The following is a 20157-nucleotide window of genomic DNA, read 5'->3' as shown; positions in this document are numbered from 1 at the left end:
GCAGCCGATTTTTGTTAAATTTCAGTCCACGAGAATGGCAGATAGAATAATAATATGGGGATGTTCACTTAGGACTTAAAGAATGGAAAAGCAGAATATTTTTAAGAGGTGTGAAATAGAGACTTGGGTGTTACTCATACAGAAAGACAGAAAAATAGCATTCAGGTACAACAAGCAATTAGAAAGGCAAGCAGTATGTTCGCCTTTATTACATTGTGATTGGAGGACAAGAATGAGGAAGTGCTGCTAAAATTGTACAGAGCTTTGGTGAGCCCACATCTGGATTGTATGCAGTTTGGTCTCCAAATTTAAGGAAAGATATACATGCATGAGGTGACACAGTATAAAAGCTTACTAGATTGGTTTCTGATAGGGAGGTTGAGTAAATTGGGCCTATAGTTTCCACGGTTTTGAAGAATCGGTGGTGATTTCACTAAAGCAGGTAAGATTTTGAATGGCCTTGACAAAATAGACAGAGTTTGGGAATCTGGAACATTGAAACAGAATTTGAGGATAAGTGGCTAAATAAACATTTAGAACCAAGGTGACAAATTTCTTCGCTCAGAGGGCTATGAATCCTTGGAATTTTATATTGCAAAGAATTGTGGCTATTCTATTGTTCAGTATGTTTCAGGCTGATGTTGACAGAATTTTGATCAAATATGTGATGAACAGCCATGGGGCGTGGGTGCAAAAATGCGGTTGAGGTAGATGATTATTCCTGATTATACTGAAATGCATATGCTGTATTAGAACAGGTTTGATAGGCAATGAGGTTTATTCCTGCTTCCATGTCGTATGTTCTCGTATTGGTAACATACATGTCGAGGAACTTGATAAAATGAGTACATACATCAGAAGGGGAGTGGAGTATGTGGCAGACAGGATGAGGTGAATTTACAGTGATGCAAACTGTTCTTTGCATAGAAAAAGCAATTTAGGTTTTGAGAATTAAAACATGTGTAAGATACAGTCTAAGCGAGATGAATGTAACACTGTGAAGAAAAATGTGACATTATTATAATGATTTATAATGCAAAGGTTAAGGTCGAAACTTTTAATTAAATAAGGGGATGGTGTCAAACATTAAACGTAATCCACACGTAGCTAAAATTCACCAAGAATAAATTGTGAGATCTATCACAGAAGCAGCACTAGAATTCTCTGGAAATGATCTTTGACTTTTCTGTCATAAATGGTTAAAGAAATTACACCAGTGAGCAAACAGACTAGACCCAACATATATAACAATTATGTGGTGGTAAAGGAAGTTGATGTCAGAAAGAAGATTTGACATTTTTTTAAGATTGGACTGAAAAAAAAAGAATAGGAATTACAAAACTGTTGCAGTGCAGGAAGCCATTCAGCTCTTCATGATTACACTGGCTCTATAAGCATTTCAATTTAGTAGCAATCTCCTGACTTTTTCCTATTATGAGACTAAAAACACTCAGAGCCTACATTGTGTGGGAAACAAGGAGAGACCTAAGAGGGGATTAATTCACTAAAGGACACTTGAGATGCAAGGAGTTATTAAATAAACCATGAATATTTGCACTGGAGAAAAGATACCGAAGAGGAGTTACTCTATTCTAGGTGGTGCAAATAAATTGAATCCTAACAAATTGTTTGCAATAACAATAAAGCATAAATCAGGGACACTGACTTAAAAAGACAGAAAACAAATTGATAGCCTTATTTAATAGTCCACACTGAAAGACATGGAAGTGGATAATTATAGAAAACATAGCAACAATAAGGGTAAATTATTTATTTTTAATTTTAGGACTACGTGGATTTAAATTGTGCTATAAGTTGCACGTTTGCCAGGAATAACACTGAATATTGCATTCATTCAGAATGTTTTGCATTGAACTTTGATGGAATTTAAATAAGAAAAAGGAACAGCATCTTTGGTGTAAAACATATTTTAGATTCAAATTGCTATTGAATTGTAGTGGTGCAATTTAATGACTTTGTGACTCAATTTCTTAAGATAGCTATTATGTTGTTTTGACAGAGAAAGAAAAAATATAAAGTTCCATGGGTGAGGCACACCAGGATGTATAGCAGCTCTGTTTATAACTGGGGGGAAAGATTTATATTTACCTGAAGGATTCCAATGACCTTTTTGGCCATGAATGGACCAAGTTGTGCAGCTTGGGCCAAGGTAACTCCACTGTAGTCTGCAAGGATTACAATTCCATTCACCTGATTTTCTTCTGCTCGGACAAGCTTCTCTAACGTTATATAAATGGCACGAATGTTTTCTGTAATGGGATAATCACCAATTTTCCATTTTCCTACAATATAAAGAAATATGTAGTAGTTATGTGTTGAAGTATTTTCAAAATTATACCTAAAAATACAACGTTGTTTTTATTTAGCCAATACAATCACCTGAGAAACCTCAAACCTTGAATCAAAAGCAGAAGTTGGTGGAAAAGCTCAGCAGGTCTGGTAGCATCTGTGAAGAGAAATCAGACTTAACATTTCGGGTCCAGCAACCCTTCCTCAGAATGAAACATTAAGTCTGATTTCTCTTCACAGATGCTGCCAGACCTGCTGAGCTTTTCCAGCGACTTCTCTTTTTGTTTCTGATTTACACCATCCGCAGTTCTTTCCCTTTTTACTCAAACTATGAATATTTGTTTATTAAAATTTCATAGAAAGACAATATTGAAAAATGACTAAAAATCTGCCATAACTAAATCTCTAATTTTCAACTCACTTAAATAGGAAATGTAAATATCTCCAGGACTATAACGGATAGCCCTGCATTTGAATTCTGATGATATTTTTAAGTTGTAAACTTTGATGTTAACTCTTGCGACAAAAAAGGCCCAAAGGCAAATAGTTAGTTCTGGAGCATTCTACAGAATTCTTTAAAAGAACTAGAAGAGGTGTTTATGAGAATGTGCATATAAAGAACACATTGCGTTCTCCAAAAGCTATTTTACTGCAGCTAGTTCTCAAAAATCACTTTGTTCCCAATCCCCTCCTCAATTCAAAGGGGATGCATATTCCCGGATTTTAAACAATTAAAATAATTACATAAATCATCATATTACTTTGATGAAACATGAAGAACCCTCACTATTATTTGGGGATTATTGGTGGTCCCCAATTTAATCCCAGCTACAGACCAAATAATTCACTAATCTTTTTCAGTCAGTGGTAAACACAAAGGGAAATACAGAACTGGAATGTGAGCTAAAAAAGAACTAAAGAAGATAAGTCACTGCAAAGGGAGGAGAAATAAACATTTACAAAGCAGACCATAATTTGAAAAAAATATAAAATGTCATGTTTCTTGTTCAGTATTATGTATGTAATAAAAACTACACAGCTTCATTGCTCCTATGGGAAAATGTCTATAAAAATGTTTTATTGAATTTCTAAAATGTCTAAGACAATGCAATCTCAGCTGCCTGCAACTGTCAGTAAGGTTTCTGTTAACAGATGTAACACTTGTCTATATAAATTATTGCCTTAAAAAGGGAGTTTAATAACAAATATGAGGACGCACACAGCCCTCCCAAAATAAAGACGGCCGAGTGTTCCTCTGCTTTTAATTATTGTTTTCAAGAGTAAACAGAAAAGACAATATAGAATTATATCAACTAATTGCCAGCTAAAGTATGATACAATTAAAACTTCAGTAACCAATGAATGCTACCTAAGGTAATTAATAATCCTATGATTTTAATTATGTAAATGTTACATCAGCACATATGTGTCAGTAAGCACAATTCTGGTCCTGCATGAAATCTTTTATCTATAGGACTAGAATCCTTCTAATTTATTCAATCTATGGGAGGCAGTGACATAGTGGTAATGTCAGTGGATTAGTAATCCAAAACCACAAGCCAACATTCTGGACAAGGGTTTGAATCTCATCATGGCAGACAGTGAAATTTGAATTTAATAAAAACCTGGAATATAGAACTTGCCTAATTGTGACCCACATAGCTATCTACTGTCATAAAAATCCGTTTGATCAGGAAAGAAAATCTGGTGTCCCAACTGAAAATCCCAGCTGCATGTGACTACAGACCTACAGCAATTTGGGAGACTCTTAACTGCCCTCTGAACAAACCGAGGCAGGCAATAAATGCTTGTCTAGCCATTGGCATTCCTATCCCACGAACGAATTAAAAGAAAAACTTCAAACAGCTTTGTACAAATTCTGCCACTGCAGAGCCTGGATTCTTTGATTAAGTTTAAGCTTGGATCATGAGATAGCTTTCAATTGAACAGTAACACCTTATTTCATTTTGTTCAAATTATTTTTTGTTCAATTTCTGTTTATTTACCTGGTCGAATTACCAAGATACACCGACCAAATGGATCAGGATAAGGTAGAACAGTAAGAAATCCAGAGTCTAGAACATGTTTTATTGCAGATGGCCTCAAGTTTGTAAACACTTCAGGCCAAGTCCTTTGGCTTGCATGATAATTCACTAAAAGCTTCAATGCCCTGTCATAATCAAACTTGCGAGCTCTGAGAAAACGTAATAAGAAGGCGTCATCCAAACGCGTTTTTAAATTTGGTTGTTCTTTCAAAATCATGTCTCTTAGGGCCTGCACATCACGGAGTCTCCATTCAGGTTTCTCCTGAAGCTCTTCTTGTGCCTTAGCAATTAGTTGTGGACTCAAAGTACACACATACGGCTGTGTTTTTGGGGAGGCTTGTAATTGCAACTCTAGTGGCATTGAAGGGGCATCGCCATCACAGGGAGCATTCTCTTCTGCCATCAGTGCTTTGTGAGATTCTGCTTCCATTATAAAATGCTAAATGGAAAGAATGGACAATTACAGTAATTATTTATTTGCAATATATAGTGCCTCATTTATACATTGAAATAGCATAATGCATTAATTAACAAAAGTAAAACAACTCATCTGCCAACCTATTTTTTAAAAAATGGCATTTTATGTAATTACTTCCATCCTATTAACGTCTTCTAGAACAGACTTTTCCCAGTATGCTAACAAGCCTGAATTCATTTTGTTTTGCTAAATGGCAGTAAAAGGACCTATTTGTTTCCAAGGCTTTCATTGAATATGTTCAACTTTCTCCTATCCTATCACAGCCACTCTTGCTCAAAATAACTTCTAATGCTACATATCTGGCTAGGAAGTGCAGACAGCAGAAGATTTAGATTTGAGGAGGATGAGATGGATGAAAGTCATTGAGGAAAACCACTGAATGTAAGATTGAGAATAGTAGAATGAGCATGAGGTAGTAGAGAGATAGAGATCATGGCACTTAGCCTTATGGAGCACAGAAGAACTTTAATGTGGCCTTGCTGCATATTCCTCTGGATTATGAAGGCCGCACTGACCCAAGTGGGAACTTTGGCCAAGGGTGGCAAGGTCTGGTACTGTAGTCTCCTCTGGTGGGAACTCCCAGGTCCCTGTTGGTAAAGCATACTGTCAATGTGCCTTTCTCAGATATGGCTTTTCCAAATATACAGCAACCTACTGCGAAGGGCAATTCCTGGCTTGCAGCATTTAAAGTGGTGTATAGCTGGGGTTTCAATATGGCAGCCAAAGTGAAAATGTCAAAGGTTCTGACATGGGCAAGCATTTGCACCTCTGCTAAAGCAAGATTGTACAAGAGTGGCATGGTGGACTGGTATTGGTTTTCAATGGTAGACTCATTATCTGAGTAAGTCAGAATTGGTTGGTGTAAGGGAAACTTCATCTCTGTAAGACAGAGTAAGTAACTGGGACTTTGGATCAAAGTGAGATTTCGGGGCAGAGATGGAAAGAGGAGATTTAAATAAGATTTGTGCCAAGAAATAAAGTCAAAAGAGCAAGAAGTGAAGAGGTGAGGAAATAAGACAGAAATTTATCCACTCAACTATACTGAGACCAATGGTAGTATGATGTCACATGTTCAGGGAAAGTAGCTGATTGGAAACACTAACCATATGCACTCACCAATCTTTAAAGTAAAATTTGGGTATTTCATTTGTGTTTAGGACTTTGTTTTCTCTCTTTTTCCGCCTTTAGAAATAAATTGTTGGATTTTCAGAGTAAGCTCATACTTTTCTAAGGATAATTAATAGTTTTAAGAGTTGAAGGTTAGAATCATTCAAAAAAAGTCAGTCATCCATAGGAAGATCAAGGATTGTATAAGATTAAAAGAGAAGGCCTATAAATTTGCCAGAAATGCAGTAATTCTGAGTTTTGGAAGCTTTGTAGAATACAACAATGGAAGACAAAGGAACTGATAAAGAAATGGAGAATGCAATCTAGCAAACAAAAAATTGCAGAAGTTTCTATAGGTACATGAAAGGAAACTTTTGGCTAAAATGAATGTGGGTCCACGACAAGCAAAGTCAAAAAAAAAATCATTGGGGAAATAGGGAGATACTGCAGAGAAGCTTATAAATGAGATTGTGTCTGTTTATGCTGTGGAGGATACCACAAATCTCCCATAATTAGGCACCTAAGGTGCAAGGGAGAATGAAGAGTTGAGGAATTAACATCAATTAATGTGCTGCAAAAATTAATGGAACTGAAAGTTGATAATTCCTGATGGTCTACATCTCAGGACGTTGAAGGTGTTGGCCACAGTGATCGTCAGATGCATTGGTGATTATTTTCCAAAATTTTAGCGATTCTAGAATGATTCCTGTAGATTGGAAGGTAGTAACTGTCACCCCACTATTTAAGGAACGAGTGGGAAAGAAACACAGGAAGTACAGGCCTGGTAGCCTTACATCAGTGGGAGGAATAATGATGGGTTCTATCACGTAATGAGATAGACACCTGGCTGATAATGAACTTATTCGGCATAGACAGCATAGATGGGAAACTGTGTTTGACAATCTTGTTGGGAGTTTTATAGGGTCCCACAGGAGATTTGTTAGAAATAGTTAAAGCTCCCGGGATAGGAAATTACATACTGGTATGTATTAATGATTGGATAACAGACAGAAAACAAAGAGCAGGAATAAATTGGTCTTATTATGACAGGCTGCAACAGGGGTACAATACAGATCAGTGTCTGTGCCTTGTTGTTGACAACTTATTCCAATGATTTTGAGGTGGGGACAAAATGTAATATTTCCAAATTTACAGAAAAGCTGGGTGGGAATGTGTGGTGTCAGAATAGTGTAAAACAGCTTCAGGAGGATTTAGAAAGGATTAATGAGTTGGTTAGAACAGGTGGCAGACAGAATATAATGTAAAATGTAAGGCTATCCACTTTGACAGGATAAACAGAGGTGCAGAATATTTTAAGTGGTAAAAGTTTGGAGAGTGTTAATGTACAAAGGGTGTCATTGTCGATAAGTTGAAGGCTCACATGCAGGTGTAGCAAGCTATTAGGAAGGCTAAAGTGAAAGCTATTAGGAAGGCCTTTAATGCAAGAAGATTTGAGTACAGTAGTAATGAGGTCTTGCTTCAATTGTAGACTGCACCTGGAGTACTGTAGTCTCCTTATCTCAAGAAAGACATCATTGTTGTTGAGAGAGTGCAAGAAGGTTTGCCAGAATAATTCCTGGGATGGTAGAACTGTCCTATGAAGAGAGATTGCACAAACTTGGCCTGTATTCACTGGAAGGCTAAAGAAATTATTTTGTTTTTCATTCTGTCACTTATATAAATGATTTGGATGAGAATATAGGAGGGATGGTTATTACAAATTAGTGGTATTGGGCACTGTGAACAAGGTTATTGAAGATTACAGAGATCTTGATCAATTGGGCCAATGGGCCGAGGAGTGGCAGATAAAGTTTATTTTGGCTAAGTGTAAAGTATCGCATTTTGATAAAACAAATAAGGGCAGGACTTATACAATTAATTGTTGGGCCCTGGGTGGTGTTGTAAAACAGAGAGACCAACGGGGCTCAGGTACATAATGCTTTGAAATTTGCATCACAGGTAGACAGATGGTTAAGACGGCATTTAGCACATTTGCCTTCATTGCTCAGACCTTTGAGTAAAGGAGTAGGGACATCAAGTTGAGGTTGTACAGAACATTGGTGAGACTTCTTCTGGAATGCTGTGCGTGGTTTTGGTCCCCTTGCTTTAGGAAGATTATTATTAAATTGGAGGGCATTTAGAAAAGATTTACCAGGATATTGCCAGGAGTGGAGGGCTTGAGTTACAAAAATAGAATAGGACTTTTTTAACTGGAGCACAGGTGGTTGAGGAGTCACCTTATAGAAGTTTATAAGGTCATGAGGGGTGTAGATAAAGTGAATAGCAAGGGGACTTTTCTTTTTAAGGTGAGAGGAGGAAGCTTAAAGGACACGAAGTGCAATTTTTTTTAAACAGAGTGGTTCATGCGTGGAAAGAACTTCCAGAGGAAGTGGTGAATGAATGTACAGTTACAACATTTAAAAGTCTTTTGGGTAAGTACATGAATAGAAAAGGTTTGGAGGGATATGAGCCAAGCACAGGCAGGTAGGGAATGTTTAGTGTTCCCATCAGAATTAATACTGAGGAGAAAACTTTAATCTCAGCTCCCTATCCATCTAAGGTAGTTAACCCCACAAATCAGCCCCATGGATTTAAAACAATGTCTGGCAGAAAGAATGGAAACTTCATCAGCAACAATCAGTGAACTATGAGAGACAGCTTAGTATCAAAATCTATCAATTCTGAAACAAGGTCAAACAGAGTGGATCAAGGATCTCAACAGAAATAGTGCTGTCATATAACACTTAGCAAAACAGTAACAGTCATACTTCATTAATACATTAATACTCTTTACTTCAATGAGATGGACCTAATAAAATGATGCCAAGTGCCTGAACAACCAAAACCAATTCCAACATAAGATCAAGAGTCAATCAATTGTCCTGAAATTATGGAAAAAGTGATTCACTCAGTTCAATACATACTTGATCAGGGAACACAGTCAAACCTCTGGATTGGACTGAGAGATCGTAAGAACTTCCAATGCTGGAGTCAGAAATAATACTGTGGAGCTGGAGGAGCACAGCAGGCCCAGGTGGCATTAGAGGAGCACGAGGGTCCTGTCCCGAAACGTCAACTTCCCTGCTCCTCGGATGCTGCCTGGCCTACTATGCTCCTCAAGCTCCACACTGTGTTGTCTCTGGATTAACTGAGTTTATTAACTCAGAGACTTGGGCTGTGATGGAGTGGCAATAAATATACTTTATGTACTTTGAAACAAATGCATTAAGCATTTAATAACCAAAAGAAAACGTTTGAGGGGAATTTTGTGTACAGCAATTAGTACTTGAAAAGGGTCAACAGACATCATGTGATTAGCTCCCATCAGAGTCTAAAGCAATGTCCTTCAAGGAGTTAACCAAGTTTTAGTGTGTAGTCTTGTTGTGTGCATCCAGAGCATTTCACTAGCAGTAACGTATACTTACTCTTAAATTGTGCCTGATGTCTCACAAGAGACCGTCGTGTACTTCAGATGTCATTAAACCAGTTGTTAGGATATGCAATAATCTTTGACAGTTTACCAAGAAAAGAAGCTGGGCTTGGAGGAGACACAGACTTAATCTGATGTTCAGGAAGCAGAGAAAATGAGGTGGAATTGGAAGAAAGGTAATACACAGTTGTGAGGAAGATTTTGAATTTAGTCTCAATGTTCTGCACTACTGGATGTTGATGGGATCGAGGCTACAGGCATGTAACTACTGGCAGGGACCAAAAATGGTGACCCTTATTGACATTATGTTGGAGGAAATTATTTCCCATCTACATTTAAACAGTTTACCTTACAAAATTTATAAGCCTTGACTAAAGATTTAATTATCTCTTTCACAGTATACGGGCTTTGCTGCTGAGTAACTGGTGGTGAGTCACTTTCTTGACTTGCTGCAGTGCATGTGGTGTAATATTCTCGGTGCAAGCTGTTAGGAAGCGATCTCTAGGATTTTGACCCAGTGACAGTGAAGAAACAATGATATGGTTCCAAGTCAGAAATGAAGGGGGATTTGACTGTTAATTTGCAAATTTTGGTGTTCTCCTGCTCCTGCTGCCTTTTTCCTTCTGGGTGCTGGAGGTCACAGGTTTGGATGGTGCTGTAGAAGACTTGACAAGCAGCCACATAGCATCTTGTATATGGTACACACTGATACCACTGAGTGCCAGGAGGGAAAAATTAATGATTTTTAAGGTAGCAGACAGGGTGCCAATCAAGCAGGCTGCTTTGTTCTAGATGTTGTGGAGTTTCTCAACTGTCCTCATTGGAGAGTTACACTCATCCAGTTGTGGGGGGAGAATTCCATAATCTACGAATTGGTATGGCAAAACTACACCTTTAGATGACCATTACTGGCACATTACACAGCACATTCTGCTTAGGTGATAAATAGTCCACATTTCACAGCTTATGTTCTGGTCGGTTTTGAACAAAGACTCCAGCCTTTCAGAGTTGCTGTGAAGGTTCAGTTCATTTCTGTTGATTTACAGCACTGAATCTAAACACACATTCTTTCAGACACAAAAACACATTGAAGCCAATGACTTTATAATCATTAGATTTTATGTTTATCCTCCTCATTTCATTTCATTTGGGCTAACTCAACAAATTTTAGGTTGATATGTACACCTACACTTCTTGAGAACAATGTCACAGGACCACTCCCTTCCAACCAAGAGGGCAGATATGAACTCAGTTTTAAAGCCTCATCTGAAAGACAGCAGCTCTGAAAGGATACTCTCTCAGTAGTGTCCTGCACTGTCAACCTTGATATCTGTGGGACTTGAGCAAGAATCATTTGACATTTCTTTCAGTGTGAGGAAATTACACAAATAGTTACACAATTGTTATTGAGTCCTAGTTGCTTAAGGATTTTGGGAAATACAATTGAATAGAGTAAAACTTGATTAATCTATTGTAGAATGAGCAGTATTTGGTACACACACATATGAGTCTAAAACCCCAGCCTTACAACTTGATCTGCATCACAGAAATTCCCTTCATGCCATTCCACTATACACAGAGGAATCTCTTGTACTGGCTGTTGCTGCACACTCTTCATACCACACCTTCATTAACCATCTGAACACATGTGGCATTCCACCTTGCCATCCAAAAGGTGGTGAACACTCAGTGGGATGTGTTCTAACCAGGAGTCACCTCCTTTACCATGGCAGTTTGTTTGCACGCAACAGGCCATTGCAACCATAAGTTTAGTAATCTCATGGACTTTTCTGATGTTGAAGTCCTTCATATTGTGTGAATGGGTGCTCTTCAAACTTTATTTGTAATTCATCCTATGTTCCTGATCTCTGGCCGCCTGGTGTGGCAGAGATTACAGAATTACAAAGTGTAATGGTGCAGGATGAGTCCATTCGGCCCATCCTGCCTACATCAGCTTGTTAAAACGAGTGTCATAGAACATAGAACATTACAGCACAGTACAGGCCCTTCGGCCCTCGATGTTGTGCCGACCTGTCATACCGATCTCAAGCCCATCTAAACTACACTATTCATATGTACGTACGTATGCTTATCCAATGACGACTTAAATGTACCTAAAGTTGGCAAATCTACTACCGTTGCAGGCAAAGCGTTCCATTCCCTTACTACTCTCTGACTAAAGAAACTACCTCTGACATCTGTCCTATATCTTTCACCCCTCAATTTAAAGCTATGCCCCCTCGTGCTCGCCGTCACCATCCTAGGAAAAAGGCTCTCCCTATCCACCCCTCTGATTATTTTATATGTTTCAATTAAGTCACCTCTCAACCTTCTTTTCTCTAATGAAAACAGCCTCAAGTCCCTCAGCCTTTCCTCATAAGACCTTCCCTCCATACCAGGCAACATCCTAGGAAATCTCCTCTGCACCCTTTCCAAAGCTTCCACATCCTTCTTATAACGCGGTGACCAGAACTGTACACAATACTCCAAGTGCGGCTGCACCAGAGTTTTGTACAGCTTTACCATAACCTCTTGGATCCGGAACTCGATCCCTCTATTAATAAAAGCTAAAACACTGTATGCCTTCTTAACAGCCCTGTCAAGCTGGGTGGCAACTTTCAAGGATCTGTGTACATCGACACCGAGATCTCTCTGCTCATCTACACTGCTAAGAAGCTTACCATTAGCCCTGTACTTTGCCTTCCGGTTACTCCTACCAAAGTGCATCACCTCACACTTGTCTGCATTAAACTCCATTTGCCACCTCTCAGCCAGCTCTGCAGCTTATCTATGTCTCTCTGCAACCTACAGCATCCTTCGTCACTATCCACAACTCCACCGACCTTAGTGTCTTCTGCAAATTTACTAACCCATCCTTCTACGCCCTCATCCAGGTCATTTATAAAAATGACAAACAGCAGTGGACCCAACACCGACCCATTTACCAAGTGCCAATCTCCTGCCTTTTCCCCATATCCTTGCACAGTAATTTTAGCTAAATATTCATTCAAGTCCCTCTTTATTGCTTCAGTTGAACCAATTTTTATCCCTCATACTTCTAGGCATTGTATTCCACATCCTAACTACTCTGAGTGAAAAAGTTTTCCCCTCACATTTGCTTTGTTTGCAGATCACTTTAAATCTATGCCCACTCACTCTTGTTCCTTTTACAAGTGGGAACAGTTTGTCCTTATCCATGCTATCCAGCCCACTTAGGATTTTAAAGATCACTTTCAAAACGTCTCTTCACGAGTCTGCTCCCAGGCCCAGCCAAAGTAGCCATTAACAGGTCCGGGCGGTGGGCAATGGCAAATAAGACCTGAAAGAGCTGCAGACTGTGTAAATCAGAAATTGCTGGAAAAGCTCGGCAGATTTGGCAGCATCTGCCGACAGAAATCAGAGTTAACATTTTGGGTCAAGTGACCCTTTCTCAGGACTCTAATGAGAACCATGACTGGGGGAGATAATTTTTGATCAACTTGATCAGAGATTGCCACTGTGCCACAAGAACATACCAAGTCTGGATACGTTTCTGTGACTGGTTATTGTCTCAGGAGCTGGAGTGCACAATTTCCCCACCCCCACCAAACAACAAATTTTAATTTAATTTCATAAGTTTCTAATTAAATTTTGTTATAGAGTGCATTTGGAGGGCTGGTCTCTAGTTAATTTGTTCATTAATTTATTATTGGTATACACAGAAATTTAGTTGGGTATAAAAGTGCGAGTTTGTATCTTTAGGCCTCTGACATCCATGACAGTGTTCACCACCCTTTGGGAACACTAGGCGATTAGATTAACGGCGGTTACACTAATCAGGCAAGTTATGAAACATACGCTGCCCCATAAGGGTCAGCCGTTTTGACGTCAATGAATACATGTCAAAGTTCTCTGAACATGGAGAAAAATATTCTAATCAGGCCACAACCAGGAAGTGATAGCAGACTCCGAGACACAATTGCAATGCCAGAAACCTGCACGGCACATCTAACAATAAAACAAGACCAGTCAGATGACCGACAATACTCAATCCTGGCATTTGATTCTGGGCTAAGAATAAACCCAGAATGTGACAATGAAACAACGTAACAAAGGTGAGCTGCCTAGCTGGACAATCAGGCAGTGTTTGCAGCATCCATCTGCCTGCGGAAAGGGAAATAGCTGCCAGTGAAGTCTGAGCGCCTCACTAACCTGCCCGTTCCGCGGTGCCGGGATGAAGGCCAGAAACTGTCCAGAGACTGGGCCGGGAAGGAACACTGAAAGACGGGGAAGAGGGACTGCACTGCACTGCACCGCACCGCTTCACCTCCAGCCGCAGCTCCGCGGGCTCCGGCGCCGCCAACAGCTCATTCAGAAAAGTGAACAGCAGGGAAGGAGACGTGCAACATTACCAAGCAGCAACCGAGGCTGAGAAATCAGCTCAGTCACCAGTGAGTGGGCGTCAAACCCTCAACATGAAAACCGAATAATGAGGCGTGAGGACGTAAAATATAAAGGTTCACACAACGCTGTTGCTGATTGTCTTATGCGGAAATTTTAGGGATGAGATTTATTATTAGAGAGTGACGCTGTTTGCAAACCCATTGAAGCTGGGTTTGCTTTTGCCTTGAAATGCATCCACCTTCTAAATCGAAATTAAAATGCCACACATTACTCAAAAATGATATTAATTCGAAACAAGTGTGTTGCTGCATAGGATTGCTAACCTGGAATCTCCTGAAATTGAAAATCAATTCCCCGGAACCTGCAATGTTCAACCGTGAGAAAACATCACAGGGACATTTTAAAAGCAAAGGGTTTTGTTCTGTTGTTATTGAAAATGGAAAACCAAGGCTGTCTGACTGAGATAACAAAGTGTGGGGCTGGATGAACACAGCAGGCCAAGCAGCATCTGAGCACAAAAGCTGACGTTTCGGGCCCAGACCCTTCTCCAGCATCTGCAGTTCCTATTATGTTTGACTGACTGGGTCGTCCAGTTGGATAGAGTCTATTTGCTTTCCATTTGACCGAAAGGAGGTAGTGTGCCGCACAGATGGATGTATTGGCCAACCAACAGCTGCAGGGTGTGACTGAGAGAGAGAGGGAGAAAAGTTTTGCAAAGTAGCAAAACTTGGAAATGAATGTGCATGGCTCCATTTTGAATTATGTAAAACAAGATAGGCCAGTATGAGTCATTCACAACTGTTATTAGTTGTTCCTTCAGAGAAGTCATGTACCTCCGGTAATATATTCTATCACAGTTGGTATCCTTGGTGTTGCAGCCTGTGGAATATACAAGGTAGAAAATCCTCATGTTGCCTTCACTGAGCAAAGACAGATCTGACCCTATTGCCTTAGTCTTCATGAGTTGGCTAAGGAGGCAACATGTGGAGATTCTGGTTCAGAACCAGGGACATTACCCACTGCACCACAAGTTTTAATATGCTCCTATGATGTGCCTTGAGTTGTTTAAGTAGAAGGTGCTATGAATAGAAATTGTTGTGAAAAACAAAGAATCTTGCTATCAACCCATGACATTTGATGGCCTTTCCAGACCTGAAATATCCATTGTCAACATTATAGGGTTATCATTGACCAGAAACTGAACTGAATGAGCTATGTAAGTACTGTCGCTGCAAGAGTCGGTCAAAGACTAGGAATACTGCAGTGAGTAAATCACTTCCTGTCACCTCTTGACTTCCTCAGTCTACAAGGTACAACTTGCGAGTGTGATGGAATACCTCCCAATTGCTTGGATGACAACAGCTCTAACAAGATTCAGGAAGCATGGCACTAGCGAGTTTTGAGAAGATTTGTAGCTCAGGTTGAGGTTCTGGATGTGAGTTTGCTCGCTGAGCTGGAAGGTTAGTTTTCAGACATTTCGTCACCATTCTAGGTAACATCAGCAGTGAGCCTCTGACGAAGCGCTGGTGTTATGGCCCGCTTTCTATTTCTATTTATTTCTATAAATAACACCAGCGCTTCGTCGGAGGCTCACTGATGATGTTACCTAGAATGGTGACGAAACGTCTGAAAGCTAACCTTCCAGCTCAGCGAGCAAACTCACATCCAGAAGCATGGCACTGTCCAGGATAAACCTGCCCACTAGACTGGCACCATCCATTAACTAAGGAAAGCTAATATTGCCATTGGAGACAGTTCAGGGAAGGTTCACTAGGCTGATAGCAGATGTGGCAGAACAATTTTATGAGGACAGGTTGAGTAGGTCATGCCTGTACGCATTGAAATTTAGAAGAATAAGATATGATCTTGTTGAAACATATAAGATTCCTAGGGGGCTCCATAGAGTAGTAATGATGCTCATACACTCCCTGCACCACTGATGTATGGTAGCTGCAGTGTGATCCATTTACAAGATGGCTGTCTGGACAGCACTTCCCAAACCCATTAGAAGTACCGTCCAGAAGGATAAGCGCACCGGATAAATGGAAACACCATCACCTGCACATTCCTCTCTAAGTTACTCATGATTGTGATTTGAATGTCTATTGCCATTTCTTCAATATCAGTAGGTCAGAATCCAGGAAGAGCCTTCCAAACAGCACTATGGGTGTACTTACAATGTGTGGACTGCAATGGTTTGAGGCAGATCACTTCCATCTTCTCAAGGGAAATTAGATTTAGGCAATTATTTCTGGTCAGGCCAACAATGACCATATTACTTGAATGATAGAAAAAAAGTTTATTGGGCTACATGCAATTATATCGAAAGAGACATAACCATAAGATCATAAGGAGCAGAAGTAGGTTAATTAGTCCAATGTGTCTGCTCCACCATTCAATGAGATAATCACTGATCTGATAATCTTCAACTCCGCTTTCCTGCCTTTTTCCATAACTCTTGTTTTGCTTACTGATTAAAAATCTGTCTATCTGATCCTTGCATTTAATAACCCAGCTTCAGTAAAGAGTTCCAGATTCACTACCCTTTGAGAAAAGAAATGTCTTATTCCTGTCCTAAATATGAGACCTCTTATTCTGAGCTTGTACCCACTCTCCTGGACTCTCCCACAACCTTTTTGTACCTACTCTATGGAGCCCCCTAGGAATCTTATATGTTTCAACAAGATCATATCTTATTCTTCTAAATTTCAATGCGTACAGGCATGACCTACTCAACCTGTCCTCATAAAATTGTTCTGCCACATCTGCTATCAGCCTAGTGAACCTTCCCTGAACTGTCTCCAATGGCAATATTAGCTTTCCTTAGTTAATGGATCCCAAATTGTTCTAAAAAATCATAAATTCTAGGATAGACAGGTTGGAATGTTCATCCTCGTTTTGTGCTGTAAATTGTCTATATATTTATATCTGTATAATTAAGTTACTCCAAATTGACAACCTTTATAAACTCATAGCTGCCAAACCTCAGAGTATTGTAGTGAGAGAAATTCACAAGCCCAGGTCCTGCTATGTGGACCAGCTAGAAATGAAATCACAAAACCACTGGTAATCTGCAGCTGCAACCAACAGTTAAGAAACTGTGAGAGGTGAGTACTTTATTACAAAAGCAACAGACTTCCCCACTACATGTTGTTTTGACTTAACTCCCCATCCAAGGCACAAGCCCATCCCATGCCAACCTCAAGAAAATGCGAGAGAAGAAGCTGTTAGCAGATAATTTTACTCACCCAGGATCTTTATGGAGTATATCCCTGACCTGATCTAAGCCAGGCACAGTGTTTTAATTGTTTTTTCAAGCAGGTAGTCACAGAACTCTACCAATGATTAGAACCAGACCTGCAGCCTCAGAGTAAGGGAAATGGCGCCTGTCAAGGCAATTGTGGCCATAATTTTTCCATTAATTGATGCTTAACAGGCTTCCAGGCTGAACAAGTAGCAGTAAAATATCTTGCAGCTCACCATTCCTTGCTGAATCTGGAAGACCATTCTCTATTACTGGAAAGTGAGCTTTATTGTAAAAGCACTAAGTACAGACTTCTAATTTTAGATCGTCAGTATCGGTTAGTAACATCCACTGAGCTCAGCATTGAGATCTGAACCATCTTAATTTTATACATGTCGATGAGGCTCTGCTTAATACTGCCTGTGCCATTTAAAAGCATTTTATACATTTCGTGTATTACAGAGCTGTAAATGGAAACTCATTTCTTGAGGATCTCTTCCTCTGATGCTTCTGAAGTCATACGGCAAAGATTGAAGCATTTTGGACCATCATGTCAATAGTACCTAGAGCTGTGAAAACCTACCAACTGCAAGATATGCTTGCAAAATTAAACATGTGGAATTGTTATCTAAGCGAACTATTTAAAGCAAAGTTAGCAGTATTGGAACTTGTAAATGAAAATGACATTTTATCGCAGATATTATGTAAGATTATGGATCTAACCCCTTCGTTGCTGGAAATTGGTTGATTTTACATGTTTTGTAACTGCCTTTATTCCTAATTTGCTTTTCTTTGGGATGACTCATGCCTCACATCTTAGCTTTTGACACGTTTCTGCCTTCATTTTTCGGCTTTCTCTCCTGGAGCTGGGTTAGTCCAGTCATTCTTCAGTTTCTTTTGAGTCAGTTTTTCAGCTCATCATGTGCCCTGAATGAGTGCTCTCCTTCTCTCCTCATTTTCTTTCTAATTTATTTTAATGTTTAACATATCCTTAAATTTTTTATCAGTGTTGTAAACATTGAATCCCTTCTGGTTTTCACTTCCTCACTGACGTGTGTTTATAACCATGGCATTCTTCTTTTCATCTCTGAAGTGAACTTAATTGAATTTCTCCACTCCATTGAAAATCAGACAGTAAAATCACTGAAAATATAACAAATGAAAGTATATTGTTAAAAATATTAAATGACAGCTCACAAATTGAATAATATTGGGGTTAAATATTTCATTTGCAAACAATTATAATTTTGTTTCTGTGTGGAGATGCCTCAATATTTAGATTTAAAGATCATAATTAACAAATCACATGGATTATGGCACACAATAGAGCTGCAAATCAATGTATCAAAAGTAGCAGATCCAAGCACTTACTCTCACCATCTGCTTCATACTTTCCCACACAATGCAGCTGAAAGTATCTTTGGGCCCTCTTATGGCACAGTGGATTGAAAGGCCTGGGTTCAAGTCCAGCCTGTACCAGAGGTGTGCAATAACATCTCCGAACCTGTTGAATAGTAAAACTAGTGAGAGAAAGTATTAAATAGAGCCGCATCAATTATTGTCACAGACTGATGATCACTTTATTTTTGTTAAAGTGCCAGATATCAGTGAGAGCTTTACATCAGTGTTGGCATTCTTGACGTGAAGTTGTGCGTGATGTTTGAACATTTAAAAAGCATCATATGGATTTTAATTAAACTAGCATTGTTGCCACAACAAAGAGTATTTCCACAGGTTATCTTTTGACAATAGTTGTCCCATGTGACCAATGCATAAGTTGCTTATATTTGTGCACAAATCATGCATATATGAATATCAAATGAAAGAAAGTGATGAGTGACAGAAACATTTTAGGGACAGATTTCTCCCTAAATCAAGGTGTTGAAGGCAGACCTGTAATGGTGGGGTGAGGAGAGATTGTAATTTTTTTTTATTGAATAGTGTGACTGATGTCTACCTTACACTAATGATGCAACATGTGAAGGGAGGCAATAGTGTAGTGGTAATACCACTGGACAAATAAATCTAAACCCAGTCTAATGTTCTGGGGATGTTCATTTGAAAACCATCTAGTAGATGCTGAAATTCGAATTCTATGAAATCTAGAATTAAAAAGCTGGCCTAATGCTTATCATCTAAACAATGTAGATGGTAATAAAAACATATGTGATTTACTAATTTATTTCAGGGAAGGAAGTAGGCCATCTTCACCTGGTCTGCTAATGTGGATGACTATTACCTGTCCTCTAAAATAGGATAACAAATAACTCAATTGTATCAAAGTGCTACAAAATCTAAGCAAAAGTTGGAACCACATGGATCATCTAGCATCATTTTAATCACCAAAAACAGCAACAGCAATGGTTGACTGTGCAAAGTCCTTTGTACCAATGTCTGGGGCTTGTGCCAAAATTGGAAGAGTCATGATACTAACTATCAAGTACCAACTTAACATGGTCATACTTGTGGAATCGTACGTTACAGGCAATGCCCCTGACCCCATTGCAACCCCAGGTATGTTCTGTCCTACTGCAGAGCCACCAGTGAGTACCCCTACCAATTACCGAAGTGGATCAAAAGGTGTTCCCCAAATCCTGTTCCTCAGTTCTAAGTTTTGAAATAAATCTACAACAACAAATTTAAGATGAAATCAATGGTAGGATTTATTAACAACAATATTTAAACAGGGGGAGAATTTCTTCTTAATTGACAAGCACATGCTAGCATAAAGGTAGAAACAAAAAGGGAAAGAAGCAAGTTACAGATTATGAATTGCTTTAAAAGTCAAAAGTGTTGGCGTTAGCTTATGTGACCTCGTGCCCAGCAAATGAGTGTCCAATTGGGATTCTGTCAATTGGCTGATCTTGTAGCAGGCCTTTTCTTGGGAGCTGTGATGCAGTTAGACAACAGTGGAAGGTGCAACAATATCTTGTACTTGGAGAATTTAGTCCAGTTTGAAAGGTGCAGCTAGAGATTCTCTCTGGGGGTGAAGATTTTGAGAGAGGGAGAGAGTAATGGAGAGAATGCCTTTGAGATGCTAAGACCTGGAGCTGCTCTTCTTGTGACTTTAAGACAGTAGCTGACTTAGAATCCCAGAATTGTGGTTTTAAGCAATTCAACTGGCTGATTTTGATCATGGAATAAAGACACATATAGATGA

At 39.3% G+C, this 20157-nt stretch overlaps 1 protein-coding gene across 1 annotated transcript in view; it reads right to left on the bottom strand.

Annotated features, from left to right (window-relative positions):
• Positions 1–13804, bottom strand: part of ttpal (tocopherol (alpha) transfer protein-like) — a 31068-nt gene extending 17264 nt beyond the window's left edge. The window contains exons 1-3 of the mRNA XM_048550078.2: positions 13562–13804; positions 4317–4794; positions 2110–2303 (exon numbers count right to left, since the gene is read on the bottom strand). Of these exons, the coding sequence (XP_048406035.1) occupies positions 2110–2303; positions 4317–4785 (663 nt within the window). The 5' untranslated portion in view covers positions 4786–4794; positions 13562–13804. The remainder of the gene's footprint in view (positions 1–2109; positions 2304–4316; positions 4795–13561) is intronic.
• Positions 13805–20157: the final 6353 nt, after the last annotated feature.

The sequence above is a fragment of the Stegostoma tigrinum genome, chromosome 19 (assembly GCF_030684315.1).
Source record: "Stegostoma tigrinum isolate sSteTig4 chromosome 19, sSteTig4.hap1, whole genome shotgun sequence".
NCBI lineage: Eukaryota > Metazoa > Chordata > Chondrichthyes > Orectolobiformes > Stegostomatidae > Stegostoma > Stegostoma tigrinum.
This window is presented reverse-complemented; position numbering and strand designations above follow the sequence as displayed.